At 45.4% G+C, this 26,859-nt stretch overlaps 1 protein-coding gene and 1 long non-coding RNA gene across 2 annotated transcripts in view; one reads left to right on the top strand and one right to left on the bottom strand.

Moving 5' to 3' along the window:
- Positions 1-7,725: 7,725 nt before the first annotated feature.
- Positions 7,726-10,533, bottom strand: LOC130277006 (protein spinster homolog 1-like). The gene is made up of 2 exons (XM_056527163.1): positions 10,421-10,533; positions 7,726-9,287 (listed from the first exon to the last, which is right to left on the bottom strand). Exon 2 carries the CDS (start codon positions 9,260-9,262, stop codon positions 7,748-7,750), a length of 1,515 nt encoding a protein of 504 aa, XP_056383138.1. The 5' UTR covers positions 9,263-9,287; positions 10,421-10,533; the 3' UTR covers positions 7,726-7,747.
- Positions 10,511-26,859, top strand: part of LOC130277009 (uncharacterized) — an 85,042-nt gene continuing 68,693 nt past the window's right edge. Inside the window, exon 1 of the long non-coding RNA XR_008845331.1 lies at positions 10,511-10,625. This is a non-coding gene — a long non-coding RNA (uncharacterized LOC130277009). The remainder of the gene's footprint in view (positions 10,626-26,859) is intronic.

Below are 26,859 nucleotides of genomic sequence, written 5' to 3'. Positions count from 1 at the left end.
ATTTCTTATTACAGTGGTCGCCCAAATATCCGGCAATTGGTGCGACCAGCACGTAGCTTCCAATGAACAATGTATTCAATAAGCCGGACAGACTAGCATTGGTGTCATATGCTTTCTGTATATAAGGCAGCACCCCCGCCACGCTGGATCGATTTGCATAGATGAGCAAATTAACAAAGGCGAGGATCACTACGGTGATGATGGAACGTGCGGTGGACATCACACTTAGAGATGGCAGGTTCTGCCTCAGGGATATCGCCCTTTTCTACATCCATATCACTATGGTCCTCCATTGCTTCTTCCTCCTCCTTCAGCAATGGGTCTTGTGGAGAGGCCATGGTCACAGGTCAGAGCCTGAAAACACTAGAGAGAGAGAGATAAGTGAACACATTAGACAACATGTCATCATTCCTGTCATTATACAATAGATCCTTCATACAGAGCAGAAATGTCCAGCACAGAACCACAAGATAACACTAAGACCATCGCAGCCTCAGAAGAAGACGCTTCTCTATAAGTGTTTTATATGGAGACGTCTTCCCTGAGGTTACCAATGTCTGATAACCCTGAACCTGTCCGGTCCTAGTAATATCTGATAACCCTGAACCTGTCCGGTCCTAGTAATATCTGATAACCCTGAACCTGTCTGGTCCTAGTAATATCTGATAACCCTGAACCTGTCCGGTCCTAGTAATATCTGATAACCCTGAACCTGTCCGGTCCTAGTAATATCTGATAACCCTGAACCTGTCCGTCCTAGTAATATCTGATAACCCTGAACCTGTCCGGTCCTAGTAATATCTGATAACCCTGAACCTGTCCGGTCCTAGTAATATCTGATAACCCTGAACCTGTCCGGTCCTAGTAATATCTGATAACCCTGAACCTGTCCGGTCCTAGTAATATCTGATAACCCTGAACCTGTCCGGTCCTAGTAATATCTGATAACCCTGAACCTGTCCGGTCCTAGTAATATCTGATAACCCTGAACCTGTCCGGTCCTAGTAATATCTGATAACCCTGAACCTGTCCGGTCCTAGTAATATCTGATAACCCTGAACCTGTCCGGTCCTAGTAATATCTGACAACCCTGATTCTGTCCGGTCCTAGTAATATCTGATAACCCTGAACCTGTCCGGTCCTAGTAATATCTGATAACCCTGAACTTGTCCGGTCCTAGTAGTATCTGATAACCCTAAACCTGTCCAGTCCTAGTAATATCTGACAACCCTGAATCTGTCCTAGTAATGGCGGATTATAAGGGCTTGGCTGTATGGTCACTGGGCCATGTGAACTTCATACTGTAGATACAATTGGGCTATCCTGCTATATACATTTACTAATAATGAACCTACCCCACCTCATTGGGATCTATCTGTACCCTATATGACTTTCTGCCACTAGTTGATTTGAAAATGTTCCCTTTCGGAGTACCCCGAGTATTTCTATTGTTAGTACACACAGAATTCTATTATATACTATTATATTTCTGCCCTAATCTTTCTGTCATTCTTTTACTACACCACCAAATCTTTCTCATAGACTTATATCTTTTAGAACTTCATGAATTAGGACTTTTTCTTGGGGGCTTTTTTGGGCATAATTGCATTTTAGCAGTTTTGCAAGAAAAAGCTCTGGTCATGATACTATCTGTGCGTTTTATTATGTTTAATGCCTAAGCCAAGTATTGTCACAATGCTATGAGAAATATAACTTTTGTTATTTCTTTTGGAAATTAATTTCTTGTTTTTTTTTTTTTTGCTTAAAAAAAAATTGCAAAAACAATAAAAAAAAAACTGTCAAACAAAAAGCCCTGTGTATGTATGAATAGAAGAGGCTTAGACTTACCTTGTGGTTCTCTCTTCAGACAAGGAACGGTCAAAATCTTGAATTCTCTATCACAAATAGAAACTCTCTAACAAACACTTTGCACCACAGGTTGTGAATGCAAAACACACTGAAGATACTGCAGCCGGCGCGCACCTCCTTGTACAGCTTACGGTGACATCATCACAAGCATGTGTGACATCACAGGGTTCTAAACCATCTTCAGGTATGTGTATATCTGTATAGTAAATGTGAGTAGCCATATTAGTCCAGTGATGCAGATGTAATACCTTTTTTATTGAACTAACAGAATTTTGTAGAGACAAACTTTCGGGATTCCTCCCTGATAATTTATAAAGTCCTTTGATCATTAGTCCTTGTCTATTGGACTTGATAAAGGGAGGAATCCTGAAAGCTTGTCTCTACAAAATTCTGTTAGTCCAATAAAAAAGGTATTACAAGAGACTGCAACATATTTTTTGATTTGTGTGTGTATATATATATATATATATATATAGATGTCCAAAAAAAAGCTCCATTGAGGGGCTGAAACGTCGCACTGTTTGACATGTGGAATAAATAAGTTATTTTTTGGATATTTGGAGTGCCGCACCATTTTTTGAAGTTATATATATATATATATATATATATATATATATATATATATATAGTTCCAAGCGTGAGTAGGTGCCTCCAGCTAGGGTCCGTGTCCAGGATTCTGCATACGTAGTTCCAAGGAAAATGCTGTGGCACTCAAGGTATGGTGAAAAAATGGAAAAAATGAAAACTATTTATTCATCCCAAATGTGCAAAGAGCAACGTTTCAATGGTCTCACACCATCCTTATCAAGCCACTTGATAATGATGGTGTGAGACCATTGAAACGTTGCTCTTTGCACATTTGGGATGAATTAATAGTTTTCATTTTTTCACCATACCTTGAGTGCCACAGCATATTCCTTGGAACTACGTATGCAGAATCCTGGACACGGACCCTAGCTGGAGGCAGCTACTCACGCTTTAGGAGTGTATATTAATATACACCTAGAAATACATCAAGTACATAAAAACATCTTTTAGAAAAATATTTCTCCAGGCCTGCCGAGTATATCACCGTACTTCACAGTGTCTTCTTAGATTATATATTTTAATATTTTGACCTTTTAACCCCACTAGGACCAAGGGCATCCTGGGACTTAAAGGGGTATTCCAGGCCAAAACTTTTTTTTATATATCAACTGGCTCCAGAAAGTTAAACAGATTTGTAAATTACTTCTATTAAAAAATCTTAATCCTTTCAGTACTTATGACCTTCTGAAGTTAAGGTTGTTTTTTTCTGTCTAAGTCCTTTCTGATGACACCTGTCTCGAGCAACGCCCAGTTTAGAAGCAAATCCCCATAGCAAACCTCTTCTAAACTGGGCGTTTCCCGAGACAGGTGTCATCAGAGAGCACTTAGACAGAAAATAACAACATTATCTTCAGAAGCTCATAAGTACTGAAAGGGTTGAGATTTTTTAATAGAAGTAATTTACAAATCTGTTTAACTTTCTGGAGCCAGTTGATATATATAAAAAAGTTTTTGCCTGGAATACCCCTTTAAGATTGAACCGATTATTATTGATATATGTCATGAATGCATCAACGGTCAGATGGTCGGACGACCAAATGATGACCACATCGTCTACATACCTCCCATACCATGTGAGGCATGTGGAAAATGGATTGGTGTCAGAAAAAATAAACTGCTCCTCCCACCAAAAAACAAAAAGGTTAGCCCGAGCTGGTGATGACTTTGCTCCCATTGAAGCACCCGTGCGCTGCAAATAAAAATTGTTACCAAACATAAAATAATTGTGTTTTAACACAAAATCTACCACCTCAATAATGTAATGTCTCAAATCCGCAGAATATTTACAAAATCTCATCAGTATATCCGAGATTGCTGATAATGCCAGGTTTTTCGGAATACTGGAATAGAGCGATTCAATGTCGCAAGTAAGCCACGACAGAGAATCGCTCCATGTGAATTTAGTTCTTCTGACCAGGAGTTTACTGAAAATTCAGATTGTTCAGATACCAAGGACACTAGTGGGGACTCAGAAGCGCAATATGTGAACACTCACAAGAATCGCAATGCGAGAAGACAGTCAAAAAACGAGGAAGGCGCAGTGGCAGAAAACATAGGAAGAAGAGCTTTGGAGCGTAACAAGGACAAACGGAAAAAGTAATAAAAGAGGATTTTCAAGTCATCAACATTTCTGCACAAATCATTACAGATGAAGAAACCTCGGTCCTGTGGAAAGGACTGGGTTTCTCTCCTACACATCATTTTGATGTTTATCGGACAATTTTGGATATAAATAAATTTGTGAGAACTTTAACAGTTAAGAAAAAATTTTTTGTGGAAAATGCTGATGAACCATCGGACCCACCTCAACTTTCTATAAACCCTGATTTACCACTAATGCATACGTTAGCAGAACAAATTGCTTTTAGAGATCTCTGTCTCCTTGAAAATAGTGGGATATCAATTTGTGATGAAGTGAATACTGCACATACCTTCTCCACTAAAAACCTAAATTTTTACCCCATACAGACCAGACCAGCAATTTTTGATTGGTTCCAGGACCTTTATCATGAAAGATTTGGTTAATCTACAATCAAAAGTAATGTCCTAATTTGAATAAAAAGGAGGCTGCTGCCATAAAGAAATTAAAGAAAAACAAAAATTTGACGATCCGATCCGCCGATAAAGGCGGCTCGGTAGTATGTATGGACACGGGACTGTATATCAATTTAAATGAAAATCTACTATCTGATGATAAAACTTACCTTAAACTTTGTGGGGATCCCACTGAACCTTTTAAAAAAGAACTGTTGACTCTGTTGGAGGGGAAAGCCAGATCTATTTTGACCCAAAAAGAAGTGGATTATATTTTCGTGCCTGCTCCAATTATTCCTATCTTCCACTCGCTACCCAAGCTGCATAAGGACCGATTCCCGACGTCCGATCGTGGTGGGGATCAGATCCCTTAACGAGCACCTATGCGAGTGGTTGGACTCAGTACTGCAACCTCTGGTTATGCAATGCCCAAGTTATATCAAGGACACTAAGCACTTGCTAAAAATCATGATGAATTCACATGGAGCGATTCTCTGTCGTGTCTTACTTGCGACATTGAATCGCTCTATTCCAGTATTCCGCAAAACCTGGCATTATCAGCTATCTCGGATATACTGATGAGATTTTCTAAATATTCTGTGGATTTGAGACATTACATTATTGAGGTGGTAGATTTTGTGTTAAAACACAATTATTTTATGTTTGGTAACAATTTTTATTTGCAGCGCACGGGTGCTTCAATGGGAGCAAAGTCATCACCAGCTCGGGCTAAGCTTTTTGTTTTTTGATGGGAGGAGCAGTTCATTTCCATTTTCCACATGCCTCGCATGGTATGGGAGGTATGTATCCGATGTGTTCATCATTTGGTCGTCTGACCATCTGATCGTTGATGCATTCATGACATATATCAATAATAATCGGTTCAATCTTACGTTTACCCACACATGGTGTAAAAGTGAAACCCCCTTTTTGGATGTCATATTACGTGGCAACCCTGATACAAATAAAATTGAGGTTGATCCTTACAGAAAAAAGATATCAGGCAATACCATCCAAAGGGCGAATTCATGCCATTCCAAACAAACAGTAAGAGCCATACCAGTAGGTGAACTTATACGAATTAAGCGGAACAGTTCTTCCGCCGAGGTGTACCGCAGGGAAGCTGATGCAGCATGCACACGCCTGTCGAGTCGAGGTTACCCTGGATGGCTCTTGAAAAAAGCTCGGTCGAGACTGGATCGTATGGATCAAAAATCCCTTTTTACAAGTAAGCAACCAACTGAATCACAAGATTGTCCTACATTTGTCACCACGTACAGTCCAGAATTTAATGACATCAAACGCATTGTAATTAAACACTTACCTTTGCTATCAACAGATCCCACGGTAGGGGAGATTATAAAGTCAGGTGTGAGATTTGCAGCAAGGCAGGCACCTACTCTATCCAATCTCCTTGTTCCCAGTATGGTGGACACGGCTAGTGTTACCACCCAGTGGATTAGCACCAAGGGCTTCCACAGGTGCAGTAAATCGCGGTGTGTGGTATGTCCCTTTGCCGAAAAATGCCAGAAAATAGAAGGTACGGTGGATGGCAAATGCCATGTCATTCATAACAGTACAGGGATAATACACAATGATGTCACAGTACAGAGATAATACACAGTGATGTCACAGTACAGGGATAATACACACAGTGATGTCACAGTACAGGGATAATACACACAGTGATGTCACAGTACAGGGATAATATACAGAGTGATGTCACTGTACAGGGATAATATACAGAGTGATGTCACAGTGCAGGGATAATACACAGTGATGTCACATTACAGGGATAATACACACAGTGATGTCACAGTACAGGGACAATACACAGTGATGTCACAGTACAGAGATAATGCACAGTGATGTCACAGTACAGGGATAATGCACAGTAATGTCACAGTACAGGGATAATACACAGGGATGTCACAGTACAGGGATAATACACACAGTGATGTCACAGTACAGGGATAATACACAGAGTGATGGCACAGTACAGAGATAATACACAGTGATGTCACAGTACAGGGATAATACACAGAGATGGCACAGTACAGAGTTAATACACAGTGATGGCACATTACAGGGATAATACACAGAGTGATGGCACAGTACAGAGATAATACACAGTGATGTCACAGTATAACCATCTCACAGCCGGACCACCATGTAATTTCAGCAGAAAATAAAGCAGGGCCTCATGTTCAAGTTTCGCCTAAGGCCTTACAAAGTCTAGAGCCGCCTCTGGTCGGCCCTACCATGGGACCCGGTGGGACCATAAGTCCCAGGTGGCACTTTTCACGGGCGGCATTTTGCTGCCCCCTTTTTTTTTTTTTGTGCCTAGTAGGTTCATGGTAGGGTTGGCGCCGCCGCTGCTCACTGTTCTAAAGCAGCTGCGGGGTATAATAGCGCAGCGGGCACTTTAGACAGTGAGTCTGCCTCCGGCCGATCGGGGTGTGACGAGGGACGTCGCACAAGTGACGTACTTCTGCAGACGTCAGTGACGTCACTCGTCAGGCCGCTGCCGGAGAGGAGAAGCGCTGTGCAGGGCAGGTAAGTGTGTCTCTGTGTGTGTCTGTGTCTGTCTGTGTGTTTGGGGGGGCTATGGCTACCTAATGTGAGGAATCTATGCTCCCTAATGTGGGGAAACTATGTTACCTAATGTGGGGAATCTGTGCTACCTAATGTGGGGAAACTATGCTACGTAATGTGGGGAAAGTATGCTACCTCATGTGGGGAAGCTATGCTACCTAATGTGGGGAAACTATGTTACCTAATGTGGGGAATCTGTGCTACCTAATGTGGGGAATCTGTGCTACCTAATGTGGGGAATATGTGCTACCTAATGTGGGCAAACTATGCTACCTAATGTGGGGAAACTATGTTACCTAATGTGGGGAAACTATGTTACCTGATGTGGGGAATCTGTGCTACCTAATGTGGGGAAACTATGCTCTTGAATGAGCTGCGGCATATGGGAGGCCTTAATAAATAATTAGAAACTTATACAGCAAGTGACATATGGGGGTCCACCTGAGTAAGTGACACATGGAGGGGGGGTGCTGAACAATTGATGTTTTTGGGGGGGGGGGGGGCACAGGCACATTCTTTGCACAAGGGCCCTCTGCTGTCTGTGTCCGCCCCTGGGTAGAGAATAAGGGGTAAAGTGGAATATAGAACAAATGCAGTTATTTTTTTCTTAATTTTTTTTTTTAATGAAGTAGACGAGATAAAGGTAAGCAATGACTTTTCCTCAGTCTGAAGCGCGGTCCTCATCGGCAGGAAGCAGTGAGGAGGAGGAGGATGACGGAGGTTCTGATTCCATCTCTGCTTCTTTTTCGTCCCTCTCTATATATAGGGCCGTGGCCATGAAGAAGGCCCCTCCGATTACTGCCATTATGGTGCAGGTCATGAGGGCATACTCCAGGCTGCGGTATTTCAGAAGAGGGGATTTGGCATATCCTCGTTCGTAGGTGTCAGATATCAGGCCGATGAGGTACGGGCTGCCGGCGTCTCCTAGGAGGTGATAGATTGTCATCTGCATGGCCAGGGCTGAAGATCTCCTCCACGGAGTTACTACTTTTAGTATAATGTCAGATATGAGGGTGAAATTTACTGACAGAAGCGTCTCTCCGATGAAGATGAAGATGTTGGTGGCAACGAGGCTGATGTTGCCAAAAGTCAATGCCAACAGAAGAAAAGGGGCGGAGAGCATCATTGCGCATCCACACACAAGCGGGTCCGCCCGTGGGTTGGATTTGCGATATCTTTTACTTATCTCCGTCCCTGCTACAACTCCCAGAATGCCGGAAACGACTGTAACCACACCAAATATTAGGATGTCGTGATAGTCACACGGTTCAGCACGGCAAGGGTCCTTCTCTTGTAGGAGTGTTCGTGCGTGGGTCAGGTATGACGGACCCCATACACCTATGGCTCCCACTATGAAGGATACAGCCGTCGATCCCATGGTGGTTAACATGAAGCTTCGATTTTTAAATAGTTTTTTCAGATCTGTCGCCCATTTGGCAAACTTCTGGGATTTGTTGTTCTTTTTCCCGTTTGTAGTCGTTCTTGGAAGCTCCTTTGTGACCAAAATCATCAAAGCCACAGCTATGAGGCCCAGGCCAGGGGTGACCCGAAATGCCCAGTGCCAATCGCCCCTTGCTGCATCAGTCACTTTGGGCCCGATGATGTATCCTAGTCCGCAGCCTACAGGTATGACGGAGTAAAACACGTTCAGCATGCGGGTCCGCTGGTCACTTGTAAAAAGGTCTGCAATGATGGAGGGGGCGATGGTGCAGAAAGTCGCCTCTCCGGCCCCAACCAGTCCACTCGTCAGCAGGAAGAGCAGGAAGTACCCGTCAGGGATGAATGACAGGGTAAGTGTCATACTCAGCCAAACGATGACTCCTGCGCAAACAGTATATTTCTTATTACAGTGGTCGCCCAAATATCCGGCAATTGGTGCGACCAGCACGTAGCTTCCAATGAACAATGTATTCAATAAGCCGGACAGACTAGCATTGGTGTCATATGCTTTCTGTATATAAGGCAGCACCCCCGCCACGCTGGAGCGATTTGCATAGATGAGCAAATTAACAAAGGCAAGGATCACTACGGTGATGATGGAACGTGCGGTGGACATCACACTTAGAGATGGCAGGTTCTGCCTCTCAGGGATATCGCCCTTTTCTACATCCATATCACTATGGTCCTCCATTGCTTCTTCCTCCTCCTTCAGCAATGGGTCTTGTGGAGAGGCCATGGTCACAGGTCAGAGCCTGAAAACACTAGAGAGAGAGAGAGATAAGTGAACACATTAGACAACATGTCATCATTGCTGTCATTATACAATAGATCCTTCATACAGAGCAGAAATGTCCAGCACAGAACCACAAGATAACACTGAGACCATCGCAGCCTCAGAAGAAGACGCTTCTCTATAAGTGTTTTATATGGAGACGTCTTCCCTGAGGTTACCAATGTCTGATAACCCTGAACCTGTCCGGTCCTAGTAATATCTGATAACCCTGAACCTGTCCGGTCCTAGTAATATCTGATAACCCTGAACCTGTCCGGTCCTAGTAATATCTGATAACCCTGAACCTGTCCGGTCCTAGTAATATCTGATAACCCTGAACCTGTCCGGTCCTAGTAATATCTGATAACCCTGAACCTGTCCGGTCCTAGTAATATCTGATAACCCTGAACCTGTCCGGTCCTAGTAATATCTGATAACCCTGAACCTGTCCGGTCCTAGTAATATCTGATAACCCTGAACCTGTCCGGTCCTAGTAATATCTGATAACCCTGAACCTGTCCGGTCCTAGTAATATCTGATAACCCTGAACCTGTCCGGTCCTAGTAATATCTGATAACCCTGAACCTGTCCGGTCCTAGTAATATCTGATAACCCTGAACCTGTCCGGTCCTAGTAATATCTGATAACCCTGAACCTGTCTGGTCCTAGTAATATCTGATAACCCTGAACCTGTCCGGTCCTAGTAATATCTGACAACCCTGAATCTGTTCTAGTAATGGAGGATTATAAGGGCTTGGGTGTATGGTCACTGGGCCATGTGAACTTCATACTGTAGATACACCACCAAATCTTTCTCATAGACTTATATCTTTTAGAACTTCATGAATTAGGACTCTTTTTCTTGGGGGCTTTTTTGGGCATAATTGCATTTTAGCAGTTTTGCAAGAAAAAGCTCTGGTCATGATACTATCTGTGTGTTTTATTATGTTTAATGCCTAAGCCAAGTATTGTCACAATGCTATGAGAAATATAACTTTTGTTATTTCTTTTGGAAATTAATTTCTTGGGTTTTTTTGCTAAAAAAAAAAGCAACAACAATAAAAAAAAAACTGTCAAACAAAAAGCCCTGTGTATGTATGAATAGAAGAGGCTGAGACTTACCTTGTGGTTCTCTCTTCAGACAAGGAACGGTCAAAATCTTGAATTCTCTATCGCAAATAGAAACTCTCTAACAAACACTTTGCACCACAGGTTGTGAATGCAAAACACACTGAAGAGACTGCAGCCAGCGCGCACCTCCTTGTACAGCTTACGGTGACATCATCACAAGCATGTGTGACATCACAGGGTTCTAAACCATCTTCAGGTATGTGTATATCTGTATAGTAAATGTGAGTAGCCATATTAGTCCAGTGATGCAGATTGTAATACCTTTTTTATTGGACTAACAGAATTTTGTAGAGACAAACTTTTGGGATTCCTCCCTGATAATTTATAAAGTCCTTTGATCATTAGTCCTTGTCTATTGGACTTGATAGAGGGAGGAATCCTGAAAGCATGTCTCTACAAAATTCTGTTCGTCCAATAAAAAAGGTATTACAAGAGACTGCAACATATTTTTTGATTTGTGTGTGTGTGTATATATATATATATATATATATATATATATATATATATATATATATATAGTTCCAAGCGTGAGTAGGTGCCTCCAGCTAGGGTCCGTGTCCAGGATTCTGCATTCGTAGTTCCAAGGAATATGCTGTGGCACTCAAGGTATGGCGAAAAAATGAAAACTATTAATTCATCCCAAATGTGCAAAGAGCAACGTTTCAATGGTCTCACACCATCATTATCAAGCCACTTGATAATGATGGTGTGAGACCATTGAAACGTTGCTCTTTGCACATTTGGGATGAATAAATAGTTTTCATTTTTTCAATTTTTTCACCATACCTTGAGTGCCACAGCATTTTCCTTGGAACTACGTATGCAGAATCCTGGACACGGACCCTAGCTGGAGGCAGCTACTCACGCTTTAGGAGTGCTTCTTTCTTCTTTGACATATACATATATATATATATATATATATATATATATATATATATATATATATTAATATACACCTAGAAATACATCAAGTACATAAAAACATCTTTTAGAAAAATATTTCTCCAGGCCTGCCGAGTATATCCCCGTACTTCAGTGTCGTCTTAGTTTATATATTTTAATCTTTTGATCTTTTAACCCCACTAGGACCAAGGGCATCCTGGGACTTAAAGGGGTATTCCAGGCCAAAACTTTTTTTTATATATCAACTGGCTCCAGAAAGTTAAACAGATTTGTAAATTACTTCTATTAAAAAATCTTAACCCTTTCAGTACTTATGACCTTCTGAAGTTAAGGTCTCTGATGACACCTGTCTCGGGCAACGCCCAGTTTAGAAGCAAATCCCCTTAGCAAACCTCTTCTAAACTGGGTGTTTCCCGAGACAGGTGTCAGAGAGAGCACTTAGACAGAAAATAACAACCTTATCTTCAGAAGCTCATAAGTACTGAAAGGGTTAAGATTTTTTAATAGAAGTAATTTACAAATCTGTTTAACTTTCTGGAGCCAGTTGATATATATAAAAAAGTTTTTGCCTGGAATACCCCTTTAAGATTGAACCGATTATTATTGATATATGTCATGAATGCATCAACGGTCAGATGGTCGGACGACCAAATGATGACCACATCGTCTACATACCTCCCATACCATGCGAGGCATGTGGAAAATGGATTGGTGTCAGAAAAAATAAACTGCTCCTCCCACCAAAAAACAAAAAGGTTAGCCCGAGCTGGTGATGACTTTGCTCCCATTGAAGCACCCGTGCGCTGCAAATAAAAATTGTTACCAAACATAAAATAATTGTGTTTTAACACAAAATCTACCACCTCAATAATGTAATGTCTCAAATCCACAGAATATTTACAAAATCTCATCAGTATATCCGAGATAGCTGATAATGCCAGGTTTTTCGGAATACTGGAATAGAGCGATTCAATGTCGCAAGTAAGCCACGACAGAGAATCGCTCCATGTGAATTTAGTTCTTCTGACCAGGAGTTTACTGAAAATTCAGATTGTTCAGATACCACGGACACTAGCAGGGACTCAGAACCGCAATATGTGAACACTCACAAGAATCGCAATGCGAGAAGACAGTCAAAAAACGAGGAAGGCGCGGTGGCAGAAAACATAGGAAGAAGAGCTTTGGAGCGTAACAAGGACAAACGGAAAAAGTAATAAAAGAGGATTTTCAAGTCATCAACATTTCTGCACAAATCATTACAGATGAAGAAACCTCGGTCCTGTGGAAAGGACTGGGTTTCTCTCCTACACATCATTTTGATGTTTATCGGACAATTTTGGATATAAATAAATTTATGAGAACTTTAACAGTTAAGAAACATTTTTTTGTGGAAAATGCTGATGAACCATCGGACCCACCTCAACTTTCTATAAACCCTGATTTACCACTAATGCATACGTTAGCAGAACAAATTGCTTTTAGAGATCTGTCTCCTTGAAAATAGTGGGATATCAATTTGTGATGAAGTGAATACTGCACATACCTTCTCCACTAAAAATGTTTACCTCATACAGACCAGACCAGCAATTTTTGATTGGTTCCAGGACCTCATCATGAAAGATTTGGTTAATCTACAATCAAAAGTAATGTCCTAATTTGAATAAAAAGGAGGCTGCTGCCATAAAGAAATTAAAGAAAAACAAAAATTGTATGGACACGGGACTGTATATCAATTTAAATGAAAATCTAATGATGATAAAACTTACCTTAAACTTTGTGGGGATCCCACTGAACCTTTTAAAAAAGAACTGTTGACTCTGTTGGAAGAGGGGAAAGCCAGATCTATTTTGACCCAAAAAGAAGTGGATTATATTTTCGTGAGTGCTCCAATAATTCCTATCTTCCACTTGCTACCCAAGCTGCATAAGGACCGATTCCCGCCGCCGATGCGTCCGATCGTGGCGGGGATCGGATCCCTTAACGAGCACCTATGCGAGTGGTTGGACTCAGTACTGCAACCTCTGGTTATGCAATGCCCAAGTTATATCAAGGACACTAAGCACTTGCTAAAAATCATGGATGAATTCACATGGAGCGATTCTCTGTCGTGGCTTACTTGCGACATTGAATCGCTCTATTCCAGTATTCCGCAAAACCTGGCATTATCAGCTATCTCGGATATACTGATGAGATTTTCTAAATATTCTGTGGATTTGAGACATTACATTAATGAGGTGGTAGATTTTGTGTTAAAACACAATTATTTTATGTTTGGTAACAATTTTTATTTGCAGCGCACGGGTGCTTCAATGGGAGCAAAGTCATCACCAGCTCGGGCTAAGCTTTTTGTTTTTTGGTGGGAGAAGCAGTTTATTTTTTCTGACACCAATCCATTTCCACATGCCTCGCATGGTATGGGAGGTATGTATCCGATGTGTTCATCATTTGGTCGTCTGACCATCTGACCGTTGATGCATTCATGACATATATCAATAATAATCGGTTCAATCTTACGTTTACCCACACATGGTGTAAAAGTGAAAGCCCCTTTTTGGATGTCATATTACGTGGCAACCCTGATACAAATAAAATTGAGGTTGATCCTTACAGAAAAAAGATATCAGGCAATACCATCCAAAGGGCGAATTCATGCCATTCCAAACAAACAGTAAGAGCCATACCAGTAGGTGAACTTATACGAATTAAGCGGAACAGTTCTTCCGCCGAGGTGTACCGCAGGGAAGCTGATGCAGCATGCACACGCCTGGCGGCTCGAGGTTACCCTGGTTATCCTATGGATCGAAAATCCCTTTTTACAAGTAAGCAACCAACTGAATCACAAGATTGTCCTACATTTGTCAACACGTACAGTCCAGAATTTAATGACATCAAACGCATTGTAATTAAACACTTACCTTTGCTATCAACAGATCCCACGGTAGGGGAGATTATAAAGTCAGGTGTGAGATTTGCAGCGAGGCGAGCACCTACTCTATCCAATCTCCTTGTTCCCAGTATGGTGGACATGGCTAGTGTTACCACCCAGTGGATTAGCACCAAGGGCTTCCACAAGTGCAGTAAATCGCGGTGTGTGGTATGTACCTTTGCCAGAAAATGCCAGAAAATAGAAGGTACGGTGGATGGCAAATGCCATGTCATTCACAACTTTATAAACTGTGATAGCACTTTTGTTTTATCATGTGCACACAATGTCACTTAACATATGTTGGTTCCACCAAAAGGTCCCTTAAAAAACGCATGCCAGAGCACATTAGACATGCTGCTGGCCCTTTAAGCTCGAAAATTTCTAACATATCTAAACATTTTCTAATATGTCATAATTCAGACACCACTTCCCTCAGGTTCTCAGGCATTGAGAAGGTGAACCTAAATAAACGGGGAGGTGACTATATTCGATCCCTCCACAATAGGGAAATCATGTGGATTTATCTTTTGAATTGCATTCAACCCCATGGTCTAAATAGCAAAACAGATTTAATATTACATTACTGATATGTCTCCGAATAATTTATCTGTGTTTGGTCCCATGTTTTTGTTTTGGTTTTAATCACGCGCACATGTGATGTGGACCTGTCCCTCCCCTTCCTGTGGGAATGGGGAAAATGCCCTGGAGTATATAAGGGTGCCTCATTTGAGGATCTACAGGCTATGAGTAAGGATCGATAGATCAGAAACGCGTCAGCCATGCTTGGGACCCCCCTCTGTTTGTGCAATATTTCATATTTTTGATATGTTCACGGTTTGTCTGCCACCGTGAAGGCTTTTAAGGAAGAACCCTGAATAAAGACGGACGTTTTACTTCTACTTGCTGGCTTTTTTAGTATTTTATTTTAGTGTTATCCACTGTGCCAGGGATGAAAATTATTCCAAAAGAAACTAACTCAACTGTCTATGCTCCCCCGTTGCTCCAATATTGGTGTCCCGTTCTCTGTTCGCCGCCTTCTGCTTTTCCTGCAGGTCAGTGAATCACGGTGCACTCAGTGTCATCATTGTTTCAGCACCAGTTTTACAAATCAGTGTGCCTCCAGTGTTACACCAGTGTTTACAAATAAGTGTGCCTCCAGCTGTTGCAAAACTATCTTCCAGCATGCCTTGACAGCTAAAGACTGTCCGGGAATGCTGGGAGTTGTAGTTTTGGACCACCTGGAGAGACACTGTTTTGAAAACACTGCCTTAGTCAGTATTTTCCAACCTGAGGACTTCCAGCTGTTGCAAAACTACAACTCCCAGCATTCCCCTGACAGTCTTTAGCTGTCCAGGCATGCTGGGAGTTATAGTTCTGCAACAGCTGGAGACACTCAGGTTTGGTAGGTAGGTCCTTAGTCCATTGTTTTCCAACCTGGGTGCCTCCAGCTGTTGAAAAACTCTAACTCCCAGCTTAAGACTGTCCGGGCATGCTTGGAGTTGTAGTTTTGCAACAGCTGGAGGCCCCCAGGTTGGTAAACACTAACTACGGCAGTGTTTTCAAAACATTGTCTCTCCATCTGTTGCAAAACTACAACTCCCAGCATGCTCGGACAGTCTTAAGCTGGAAGTTAGAGTTTTTGCAGCAGAAGGTGGCATTTTGGTGGGTAGTTGGGCTCTTAGTCCAGTGTTTCCCAACCTGAGTGCCTCCAGCTGTTGCAAAACTACAACTCCCAGCATGCCCAAACAGCCAAAGCCTGTTTGGAAAACACTGGACTAAGGGCCTACCTACCAAATGTAACGTGGCCACCCACCTACCAACCAAACATATACCTGCCTACCTACCAACCAAACATATTACCTACCTAGCAAATGCTTTTCCTGCCTACCTAACAAACGTATACCGTTTATACTCGAGTATAAGCCGAGTTTTTCAGCACGATTTTTCGTGCTGAAAACACCCCCCTCGGCTTATACTCAAGTGAACTCTCCGCTCTCAGTGGTCTTCAACCTGCGGACCTCCAGAGGTTTCAAAACTACAACTCCCAGCAAGCCCGGGCAGCCATCGGCATGAAGGGGGAATGATGAAGGGGGGATAATGACAGGGTGATGATGACAGGGTGATGATGATGAGGGTGTTAATGACGGGGGTCTGGATGATGACAGGGGGGGATGATGTATTTCCCACCCTAGGCTTATACTCGAGTCAATAACTTTTCCTGGGATTTTGGGGTGAAATTAGGGGCCTCGGCTTATATTCGGGTCGGCTTATACTCGAGTATATACGGTAACCTACCTACCTAGTGGCAAACCTTTTACTTGCCTTCCTACCAACTGAACTTACTACCTGCCTAAATAACTTGCAAACTTACTACTTGCCTACCTACTTAGAGAATGTTCTACTTACCTAATTTACTACTTGCAAACGTACTACCTGCTTACCTAGCAAACATATTACCTGGGTGGGGGGTGGGCAGGCATATTCTTTGCACAGGGGCCCTCTGTTGTCTGTGTCCACCCCTGGTGGGGGCACATGACAGGGGGGCATTATTTATGAGGGGCACAGGACAGGGGCTATTATAAGTGATGGGCACATGACTGGGGTATTATAAGTAAGCAGCAAATGTCAGGGGGGCATTATATGTGCATTATATGGGCACATGTCAGGGGGGGCATTATTTGTGAGGGGCACAGGACATGGGGTATTATATATGAGGGACACATGACAGGGGGTCCCTGTCATTTGCCCCCACATATAATGCCCCCTGACATGTGCCCCTCACCCATCATTTACACAACCCCCCCCCCTCCCCACACCCTTCACCTTTGTCACACGCTGCGGCTGCTCCGTTCTTGCAGCCAGTGAGAGCCGCGGGGACGTAATTTCCGGGCACCAGCGCGATGATGTGATGTCATCGCGCCGGCGTAATGCTGTGGATGGCGTCCCCGCAACTCTCACTGACTGCAGGAATGGAGCAACCGCAGCGTGGGAGAAAGGTGAAGGATTGGTGGAGCGGGACAGCTGACAGCTCCTGATCCACCATGCTATAGTACGGGAGGGGTGGCAATTGCCCCATTCCCCCCCCCCCCTGGATCCGCCACTGGTATGGGTGGGGTTACATCGCTATATACTGTATATTTATCACCCTTGTACTACATATAGCTGCGTACATGGACTCAAACACTACTATATACAGGAGTGTCACATCTATTTATAAAATATATATATTTATATGTGATCCCCCCATAGAGTGATATGTGACACTCCTGTACACTGCATAATATGGGGACGGGGTCACACATCACTACATACAGTGTGCAGGAGGATGGGGTTCACATATTGGCATATACAGGCTGCCAGATGTTACAGTTGGCAGCAGGTCTTCAGGGAGGTTCTTTCTCAGCGGCATTGGTGCAAGCACTGTCTGTGCAGGGAGTGGAGCTGCGGACAGAACAGCTTAAAGGACATCTGCAGCAAAAGAGAACTTATCCCCTAGGATAAGTTCACAGGATAGGGGATAGGTGTCTGATCGCGCTGGTCCGACCGCTGGGACCCCCGTGAACTCCCGCATGGAGGGCTCTCCTGTGCAGAGGAGGCGTGATGACGCGGCCGACACACCTCCTCCATGTAGTTCTATGGGAGAGGCGGGGACAGGGCCATTTTTTCCTATAAGTTAAAAAGGCGTCACTCAGAGGTACGCATAAGCAAACGCTGCCAGGCTGGAGCGCTGAGCGTTATAGTTACGTGTGCCCCTCACTCACGGAGCAGTGTACGGCAGTCACTGTCTGTAACCCTAACCCTAAAACAACTCTGGCGGTGCTGTGCTCCTCTATCTGTCAGGAGCGCAGCACTGTCACATTACCCACTCCTTCTCCCCAGCTGGTGTGAGGTGAGATTTCGAAAACCCATGCAAAAGTCGAACCGCTCCTCTCCTCAGCTCTCTGAAGTTTTCCGAAGCTAGAGCGGGAGGAGCGAAGGCAGAGCCCGAGATCGCACGTCTGCAGGAGATAATTAAGCCACGCCCCCTAGGTTTGAAAATCTCACCTCACTCCCCCCACTCTATATTACACAAGAAGACACAACAGGGGAAGAGCGAGGACGTACACAGCTCGGTACACAGCTCCTCCCCTCCCCTTCCCCTGCTCTGTCTCCACAGGACCTAATCTAACATCGGGAGGTTGTAAGTTTGCATGGGGGAAAACACAGAGCAGGGGAGGGGAGGGGAGAGAAGACATTCGAGCACAGCTCCTTCACCTCCCCCTGCTCTGTCTTGGGAGGACATAAGTTTGCACGGTCAAAATAAGCCACAGCAGGGGAGAGAGGACATACATGCACAGCTTCTCACCAACCTAATGACTGCTATGTGTGAAGGAGGACATACTGCTCTGCACGGGCTGGGGATAAGGGTGTGGGGGACATATTGCACTGCACGGGCTGGGGATAAGGGGGGGGACGGACATACTGCACTGCACGGGCTGGGGATAAGGGGGGGACATACTGCACTGCACGGGCTGGGGATAACGGGGAGGACATACTACACTGCATGGGCTGGGGATAAGGGGGGGGGACATACTACACTACACAGGCTGGGGATAAGGGGGGGGACATACTGCACTGCACGGGCTGGGGATAAGGAGGGAACATACTGCACTGCACGGGCTGGGGATAAGGGGGGGACATACTGCACAGGCTGGGGATAAGGGGGGGGACATACTGCACTGCACGGGCTGGGGATAAGGGGGGGGATATACTGCACAGGCTAGGGATAAGGGGGGGACATACTGCACTGCATGGGCTGGGGATAAGGGGGGGACATACTGCACTGCACGGGCTGGGGATAAGGGGGGGGGACATACTGCACTGCAGGGGCTGGGGATAAGGGGGGGACATACTGCACGGGCTGGGGATAAGGGGGGAAGCATACTGCACTGCACGGGCTGGGGATAAGGGGGGACATAATGCACTGCACGGGCTGGGGATAAGGGGGGGGAACATACTGCACTGCACGGGCTGGGGATAAGGGGGGGGAACATATTGCACTGCACGGGCTGGGGATAAGGGGGGGAACATACTGCACTGCATGGGCTGGGGATAAGGGGGGACATACTGCACTGCATGGGCTGGGGATAAGGGGGGGGGACATACTGCACTGCACGGGCTTGGGGATAAGGGGGGACATACTGCACTGCACGGGCTGGGGATAAGGGGGGATATACTGCACGGGCTGGGGATAAGGGAGGGATATACTGCATGGGCTGGGGATAAGGGAGGGGAACATACTGCACGGGCTGGGGATAAGGGGGGGACATACTGCACGGGCTGGGGATAAGGGCAGGGGACATACTGCACTGCTTGGGCTGGGGATAAGGTCAGGGGACATACTGCACTGCATGGGCTGGGGATAAGGGGGGGACATACTGCACTGCACGGGCTGGGGATAAGGGGGGGACATACTGCATGGGCTGGGGATAAGGGTTGGACATACTGCATGGGCTGGGGATAAGGGGGGGACATACTGCATGGGCTGGGGATAAGGGGGGGGGGGATAATTTCTGTGTGTGAAGGGGACATATTACACGGGCTGGGGATGTATAGACTGCAGGGGAATAAATATCATACTGGGGATGATTTCTATGTGTTAGGGGCGGACTTCCGAATGACACATGCTGGGAGTTGTAGTCCATGTTATGTGTGTGTGTGTGTGTGTGTATAAGCTAGTGGTTCCCAACTAGGGAATGCTGAGAGTTGTAGTCCCTGTTATATGTGTGTATGCTAGTGGTTCCCAACCAGGGAATGCTGGCAGTTGTAGTCGCTGTTATATGTGTGTGTGTGTGTGTGTGTGTATGCTAGTGGTTCCCAACCAGGGAATGCTGGGATTTGTAGTTTTGCAACACTTGGAGGCACCCTGGTTGGGAAACACTGGTGTATGCCCTGTATCGGTATGGTGAACTACAACTCCCAGGAGACTACAGAGTCAGCATGCTGGTGTTATAACACAGACTGAAGACTCCTGAATGACACATGCTGGGAGTTGTAGTCCCTTTTGTGTGTGTGTATACCAGTGTATCCCAACCAGGGCTGAGTTATGTTAGTGTGCTGTGTATAACGCAGGTTTCCTCGGGTTGCAAGGGGGAGGACGAACTGCACAGGCTGGTTTCTGCTATTTCATGGGGTGTTCATTAGCCCCATAAAGAGGACATATAAATGAATGGGGTTTGTACAGGACATGAACATCACTGTATGAACCCTTTGCATTTCTATGTCAGCGTTCATACAGGGACATAGAAATGCACAGGGTTCATACAGGGAAGTAGAGATGCAGGGGGTCCATACAGGGAAGCAGAAATGCACGGGGTCCATACAGGGAAGCAGAAATGCACGGGGTCCATACAGGGAAGCAGAGATGCACGGGGGTTCATACAGGGAAGCAGAGATGCACGGGGTTCATACAGGGAAGCAGAGATGCACGGGGTCGATACAGGGAAGCAGAGATGCATGGGGTCCATACAGGGAAGCAGAGATGCACGGGGTTCATACAGGAAAGCAGAGATGCACGGGGTCTATACAGGGAAGCAGAGATGCACAGGGTTCATACAGGGAAGCAGAGATGCACGGGGTCTATACAGGGGAGCAGAGATGCACGGGGTTCGTACAGGGAAGCAGAGATGCACGGGGTCTATACAGGGAAGCAGAGATGCACGGGGTCTATACAGGGAAGCAGAGATGCACGGGGTTCGTACAGGGAAGCTGAGATGCACGGGGTTCATACAGAGAAGCAGAGATGCACGGGGTTCATACAGGGAAGCAGAGATGCACGGGGTTCGTACAGCGAAGCAGAGATGCATGGGGTTCATACAGGGAAGCAAAGATGCCCGGGGTCTATACAGGGAAGCAGAGATGAACGGGGTCTATACAGGGAAGCAGAGATGCACGGGGTTCATACAGGGAAGCAGAGATGCACGGGGTCTATACAGGGAAGCAGAGATGCATAGGGTTCATACAGGGAAGCAGAGATGCATGAGGTCTATACAGGGAAGCAGAGATGCACGGGGTTCGTACAGGGAAGCAGAGATGCACGGGGTCTATACAGGGACGCAGAGATGCACGGGGTTCGTACAGGGAAGCAGAGATGCACGGGGTCCATACAGGGAAGCAGAAATGCACGGGGTCCATACAGGGAAGCAGAGATGCACGGGGGTTCATACAGGGAAGCAGAGATGCACGGGGTTCATACAGGGAAGCAGAGATGCACGGGGTCGATACAGGGAAGCAGAGATGCATGGGGTCCATACAGGGAAGCAGAGATGCACGGGGTTCATACAGGAAAGCAGAGATGCACGGGGTCTATACAGGGAAGCAGAGATGCACAGGGTTCATACAGGGAAGCAGAGATGCACGGGGTCTATACAGGGGAGCAGAGATGCACGGGGTTCGTACAGGGAAGCAGAGATGCACGGGGTCTATACAGGGAAGCAGAGATGCACGGGGTCTATACAGGGAAGCAGAGATGCACGGGGTTCGTACAGGGAAGCTGAGATGCACGGGGTTCATACAGAGAAGCAGAGATGCACGGGGTTCATACAGGGAAGCAGAGATGCACGGGGTTCGTACAGCGAAGCAGAGATGCATGGGGTTCATACAGGGAAGCAAAGATGCCCGGGGTCTATACAGGGAAGCAGAGATGAACGGGGTCTATACAGGGAAGCAGAGATGCACGGGGTTCATACAGGGAAGCAGAGATGCACGGGGTCTATACAGGGAAGCAGAGATGCATAGGGTTCATACAGGGAAGCAGAGATGCATGAGGTCTATACAGGGAAGCAGAGATGCACGGGGTTCGTACAGGGAAGCAGAGATGCACGGGGTTCGTACAGGGAAGCAGAGATGCACGGGGTCTATACAGGGACGCAGAGATGCACGGGGTTCTTACAGGGAAGCAGAGATGCACGGGGTTCGTACAGCGAAGCAGAGATGCATGGGGTTCATACAGGGAAGCAAAGATGCCCGGGGTCTATACAGGGAAGCAGAGATGAACGGGGTCTATACAGGGAAGCAGAGATGCACGGGGTTCGTACAGGGAAGCAGAGATGCACGGGGTTCGTACAGGGAAGCAGAGATGCACGGGGTTCGTACGCAGAGATGCACGGGGTTCGTACAGGGAAGCAGAGATGCACGGGGTTCGTACAGGGAAGCAGAGATGCACGGGGTTCGTACAGGGAAGCAGTATGTATTTCCTGTATGGACCCCGTGCATCTCTGCTTCCCTGTATGGACCCCCTGCATCATGTACAAAAAAGAAAGCTGCAACAGCACTTTTGATCAAAAAATAGAGGCTCTTAGCGCATTTTTTGATCAAAATATTTTTGACCCCGTGCATCTCTGCTTCCTTGTACGGACCCCATGCATCTCTTCTTCCCTGTATGGACCCCATGCATCTCTGCTTCCCTGTACAAACCCAGTGCATTTCTGCTTCCCTGTACGAACCCTGTGCATCTCTGCTTCCTTGTATAGACCCCGTGCATTTCTGCTTCCCTGTATGAACCCCATGCATTTCTACGTCCCTGTATGAACCCCGTGCATTTCTGCTTCCCTGTATGAACCCCGTGCAGCTCTGCTTCCCTGTATGGACCCCGTGCATTTCTACTTCTCTGTATGGACCCCGTGCCTTTCTGCTTCCCTGTATGGACCCCGTGCATCTCTACTTCCCTGTATGAACCCTGTGCATTTCTACGTCCCTGTATGAACGCTGACATAGAAATGCATACAGTGATGTTCATGTCCTGTACAAACCCCATGCATTTCTACGTCCTCTTTATGGGGCTAATGAACACCCCATGAAATAACACAAACCAGCCCGTGCAGTTCGTCCTCCCCCTTGCAACCCGAGGAAACCTGCGTTATACACAGCACACAAATATATATATATATATATATATATATGCATTGTTTGGCTGAGCGGCAATATGACATATTGGGCCCAGGCACCAGAAGAAAGATGAGGGGCACAAGCAACAAGACATATGTTCACCTACACGCACAAGATAGATATATATATATATATGCATAAGTTAAGATTTCTCAAAACCTGTTCAGAGGAAAAGTTGGCCTCTAAAATACAAAAGAAGCAGTTGCTCTGGGCAACTGTTAAACTTTTTCTTTGCACAGGATTTAAGAAATCTCCCCCAAATTTCTCAAATCATACCACTGCCTACACAAAGTGATTAAATATTAAATATTACCTCCATACCTCACATTTTGAGTGGAATGCAGCTTCAAAAATTCCACTTGGAAAGTCTGATACATGAAGTTAACATTGTGCTGAATGGGATTTTTGCTGACCTGTGTACAACGGCGATGTTTTGTGGCAGAAAAAAGTCTAAAATCTTGATTCCACAAAAAACATATATATTTTTTTTTGGGTTGAATCCTCTTGCAAATGCATTGCTGTCAATAGAGCTGGGCTATTTTAGAATGGCCACATAAGATGTCTGCCTGGAATTTCTCTGAGCAGATATACAGTGAATAGGGTCCTTACTGAAGAAAACACACTAAACAAAGACCAATAATACCACACACCATGACCACATATTACCACCACATAGTCACTGAATAATATCACCTTCCTGGTACTGAATAAAACACAATGCTGGTGTTTCCATCATATCTCCTATGTAAAAAGCCCCTCCGTGTCAGCTGCACTGGATTTATTAAGAATCGCTGGCCTCCCAATAAACCAGGCACATCTGTGGCTTAGCTGTTAATAGAGTTAATTATATGGAAAGGCCTGCGCAGCTGGCCTGTAATTGTGGGAGGAGCGGGATGACTATAAAACCCACGGCTCTCCCCCCTTCAATGACGCCGTGGGTTCTTCGCTTGAGGGTGTCACGTGATGTCGGCAGGAGGTGGAGTCACGTTCCCACCGGTCAGCTGACTGCACGAGTCAGCTGACAGGAAGGTCGCTTCAGCCGGCATGGTGGTGGTAAGTGGCCGTGGCTGACCGGGGGTAACGCTGGCGGTTCCCGGACTCCGGAGGTGAGCCGGAGTTCAGGGAAACCCTCGGTCAGCCCGGCCCCAGGTTATCGTATTACATATCGGCATTCGGCATTCGCCGGTAGCATTTTTACGGTTTTCGGCTGTATATGATTACTTACGGCTTGCTGCGCATGTATATGGCTACTTTGTTATGCGAACAGCCTCCTGCACAAGCATATCATTACCGCACTAGGTGAACGGCTTGCTGCGCATGTATGTGTTTTCTTATGGCTTGCTTTATTATGTGATCAGCCTCCTGTACGTGCATATCATTACCGCACTATGTGAACGGCTTGCTGCGCATGTATACGATTACTTTATTATGTGAACAGCCTCCTGCACGTGCATATCATTACCGCACTATGTGAACGGCTTGCTGCGCATGTATATGATTACTGCATTGTGTGAACAGCCTCCTGCACGTGCATATCATTACCGCACTATGTGAACGGCTTGCTGCGCATATATACGATTACTTTGTTACGTGAACAGCCTCCTGCACGTGCATATCATTACCGCACTGTGTGAACGGCTTGCTGCGCATGTATACGATTACTTTGTTATGTGAACAGCCTCCTGCACGTGCATACCATTGCCGCGCCATGTGAACGGCTTGCTGCGCATGTATATGATTACTGCATTGTGTGAACAGTCTTCTGCACATGCATATCATTACCGCATTTTGTGTTAGGCCTCTTGCACATGTATATGATTGCTGCATTGTGTGAACAGTCTCCTGCACATGCATATCATTACCGCACTATGTGATAGGCTTCTTGCACATGCATATCATTACCGCACTATGTGATAGGCTTCTTGCACATGTATATCATTACCGCACTACGTGATAGGCTTCTTGCACATGTATATCATTACCGCACTACGTGATAGGCTTCTTGCACATGTATATCATTACCGCACTATGTGTTAGGCTTCTTGCACATGTATATCATTACCGCACTATGTGAACAGTCTCCTACTTATTTTATCATTTCCGCACCACGTGAACAGTCTCCTGCACATGTATAACATTACCGCTCTATGTGAACAGTCTCCTGCACATACATATCATTACCGCTCTATGTGAACAGCCTCCTGCACATATATATCATTATCACATTTTGTAGTTCTGTGCTGCGGGGAGGATCTATATGTGTCTCCAGTATACTGAGACTTGCACACCTTTACACTCAATCGGACTCACCGCTCCGCCCCACCCTGTGGCCTTATGCTTCACCCCCACAGCTGCCAATCTGGTCAGTCTAAGGCACGCTACACCAACAGCTGCGCTCACCTCCAACCTTTGTCTCTTAACTAACTTCCTCACAGTTTTCTTTTCATTTATTTTATATTTCTGTGTTTCCGGGCGGTGTGCCTCCAGCTGTTGTGGAGCTACGATTCTCACTTATAGGAATCATGCCGTAGGGTTCATGCTGTACACATCCTGGTACCCATACACGTTGGTAGGATTCATGCCGGTAACATTTATACGCCACACACGCTTATAGGGTTCATTCGTTCTCTACGCGCTTGTAGTTTTATACCGTACACACGCTTTTAGGGTCATACTATACACCCCCTTTGTAAGGTTTATACTGCACACACGCTTGTAAGATTCATACAGTACACACTTGTAGTGTTTATGCCGTTTACTTGCCTACAGGTTTCATACTGTGCACTCGCTTGTAGGATTATATTGTACATTCACCCTTAGGGTTCATGCTGTACGCTTGCTTGTAGCATTCATACTGCACTCACACTTGCGCATATTTGGGGGGTGCATGCTTGTAGCATTTACTCTATACACACGCTTGTACATACTTGTAGCATTATGCTGCGTACACACTTATAAGATTCATGCTGTACACACGCTTGTTGGATTCTTACTTTACACGCGTTAGGATTATGCAGTACATTCGCGGTAGCTTTTATACGGTACACTCGCTTGCATAATTCATAAAGTTCATGCGGTGCATACCACTGTAGCATCCATACCGTACACTTGCTCGTAGGTTTACGTGGTATACACGCTTGTACTCGCTTGCAGGGTTCATACTACACACACTCTTGTAGGAGTCATGTTGTACACACTCATAGGATTCATACTTTGTACACGCTCATACGAGTCACACTGTACGCACGTTTATAGTATTACATGGCCCACGCTCGTAGGATTACTACTGAGTATGCACTCATAAGGTTTGTGCTGCACACCCGCTCGCAGGACCTGTATCACGCGTGTTTGTAGGGTTATATTACTCGGGTGCACGCGGGAATCAGGCTGCGTGTGCACTCGTGGCATGTGTTCTGTACATGCACTTGCGCTATTTGTGAAGTTCGTACGCCCGCAGTTTTGTGCAGCGCACATGCTCATACAGCACATGGGGTGTGGCCCTGTACGCAGGTATGTGGTTATAATAGTTACTACTTGCCGGCATATTCTCTGCCATCAGGTCGTGGTTAGCTTCAGGCATTCACTGGTGGTCTATACGCGTATATGGTTGGCCCGAGTATAGGTTCATCAAGTTGGTGGTATAGCCATGCTTAGCGGTTCACGACAGTTTCACTCG

The sequence above is a fragment of the Hyla sarda genome, chromosome 6 (genome assembly GCF_029499605.1).
Source record: "Hyla sarda isolate aHylSar1 chromosome 6, aHylSar1.hap1, whole genome shotgun sequence".
NCBI lineage: Eukaryota > Metazoa > Chordata > Amphibia > Anura > Hylidae > Hyla > Hyla sarda.
The sequence above is the reverse complement of the archived record's forward strand: the minus strand, read 5'-3'. Positions and strand labels throughout refer to the sequence as shown.

Excerpts from the sequence above, each read along its gene's own strand:
- LOC130277006 (XM_056527163.1), bottom strand. The coding sequence starts at position 9,262 with ATGGCCTCTCCACAAGACCCATTGCTGAAGGAGGAGGAAGAAGCAATG.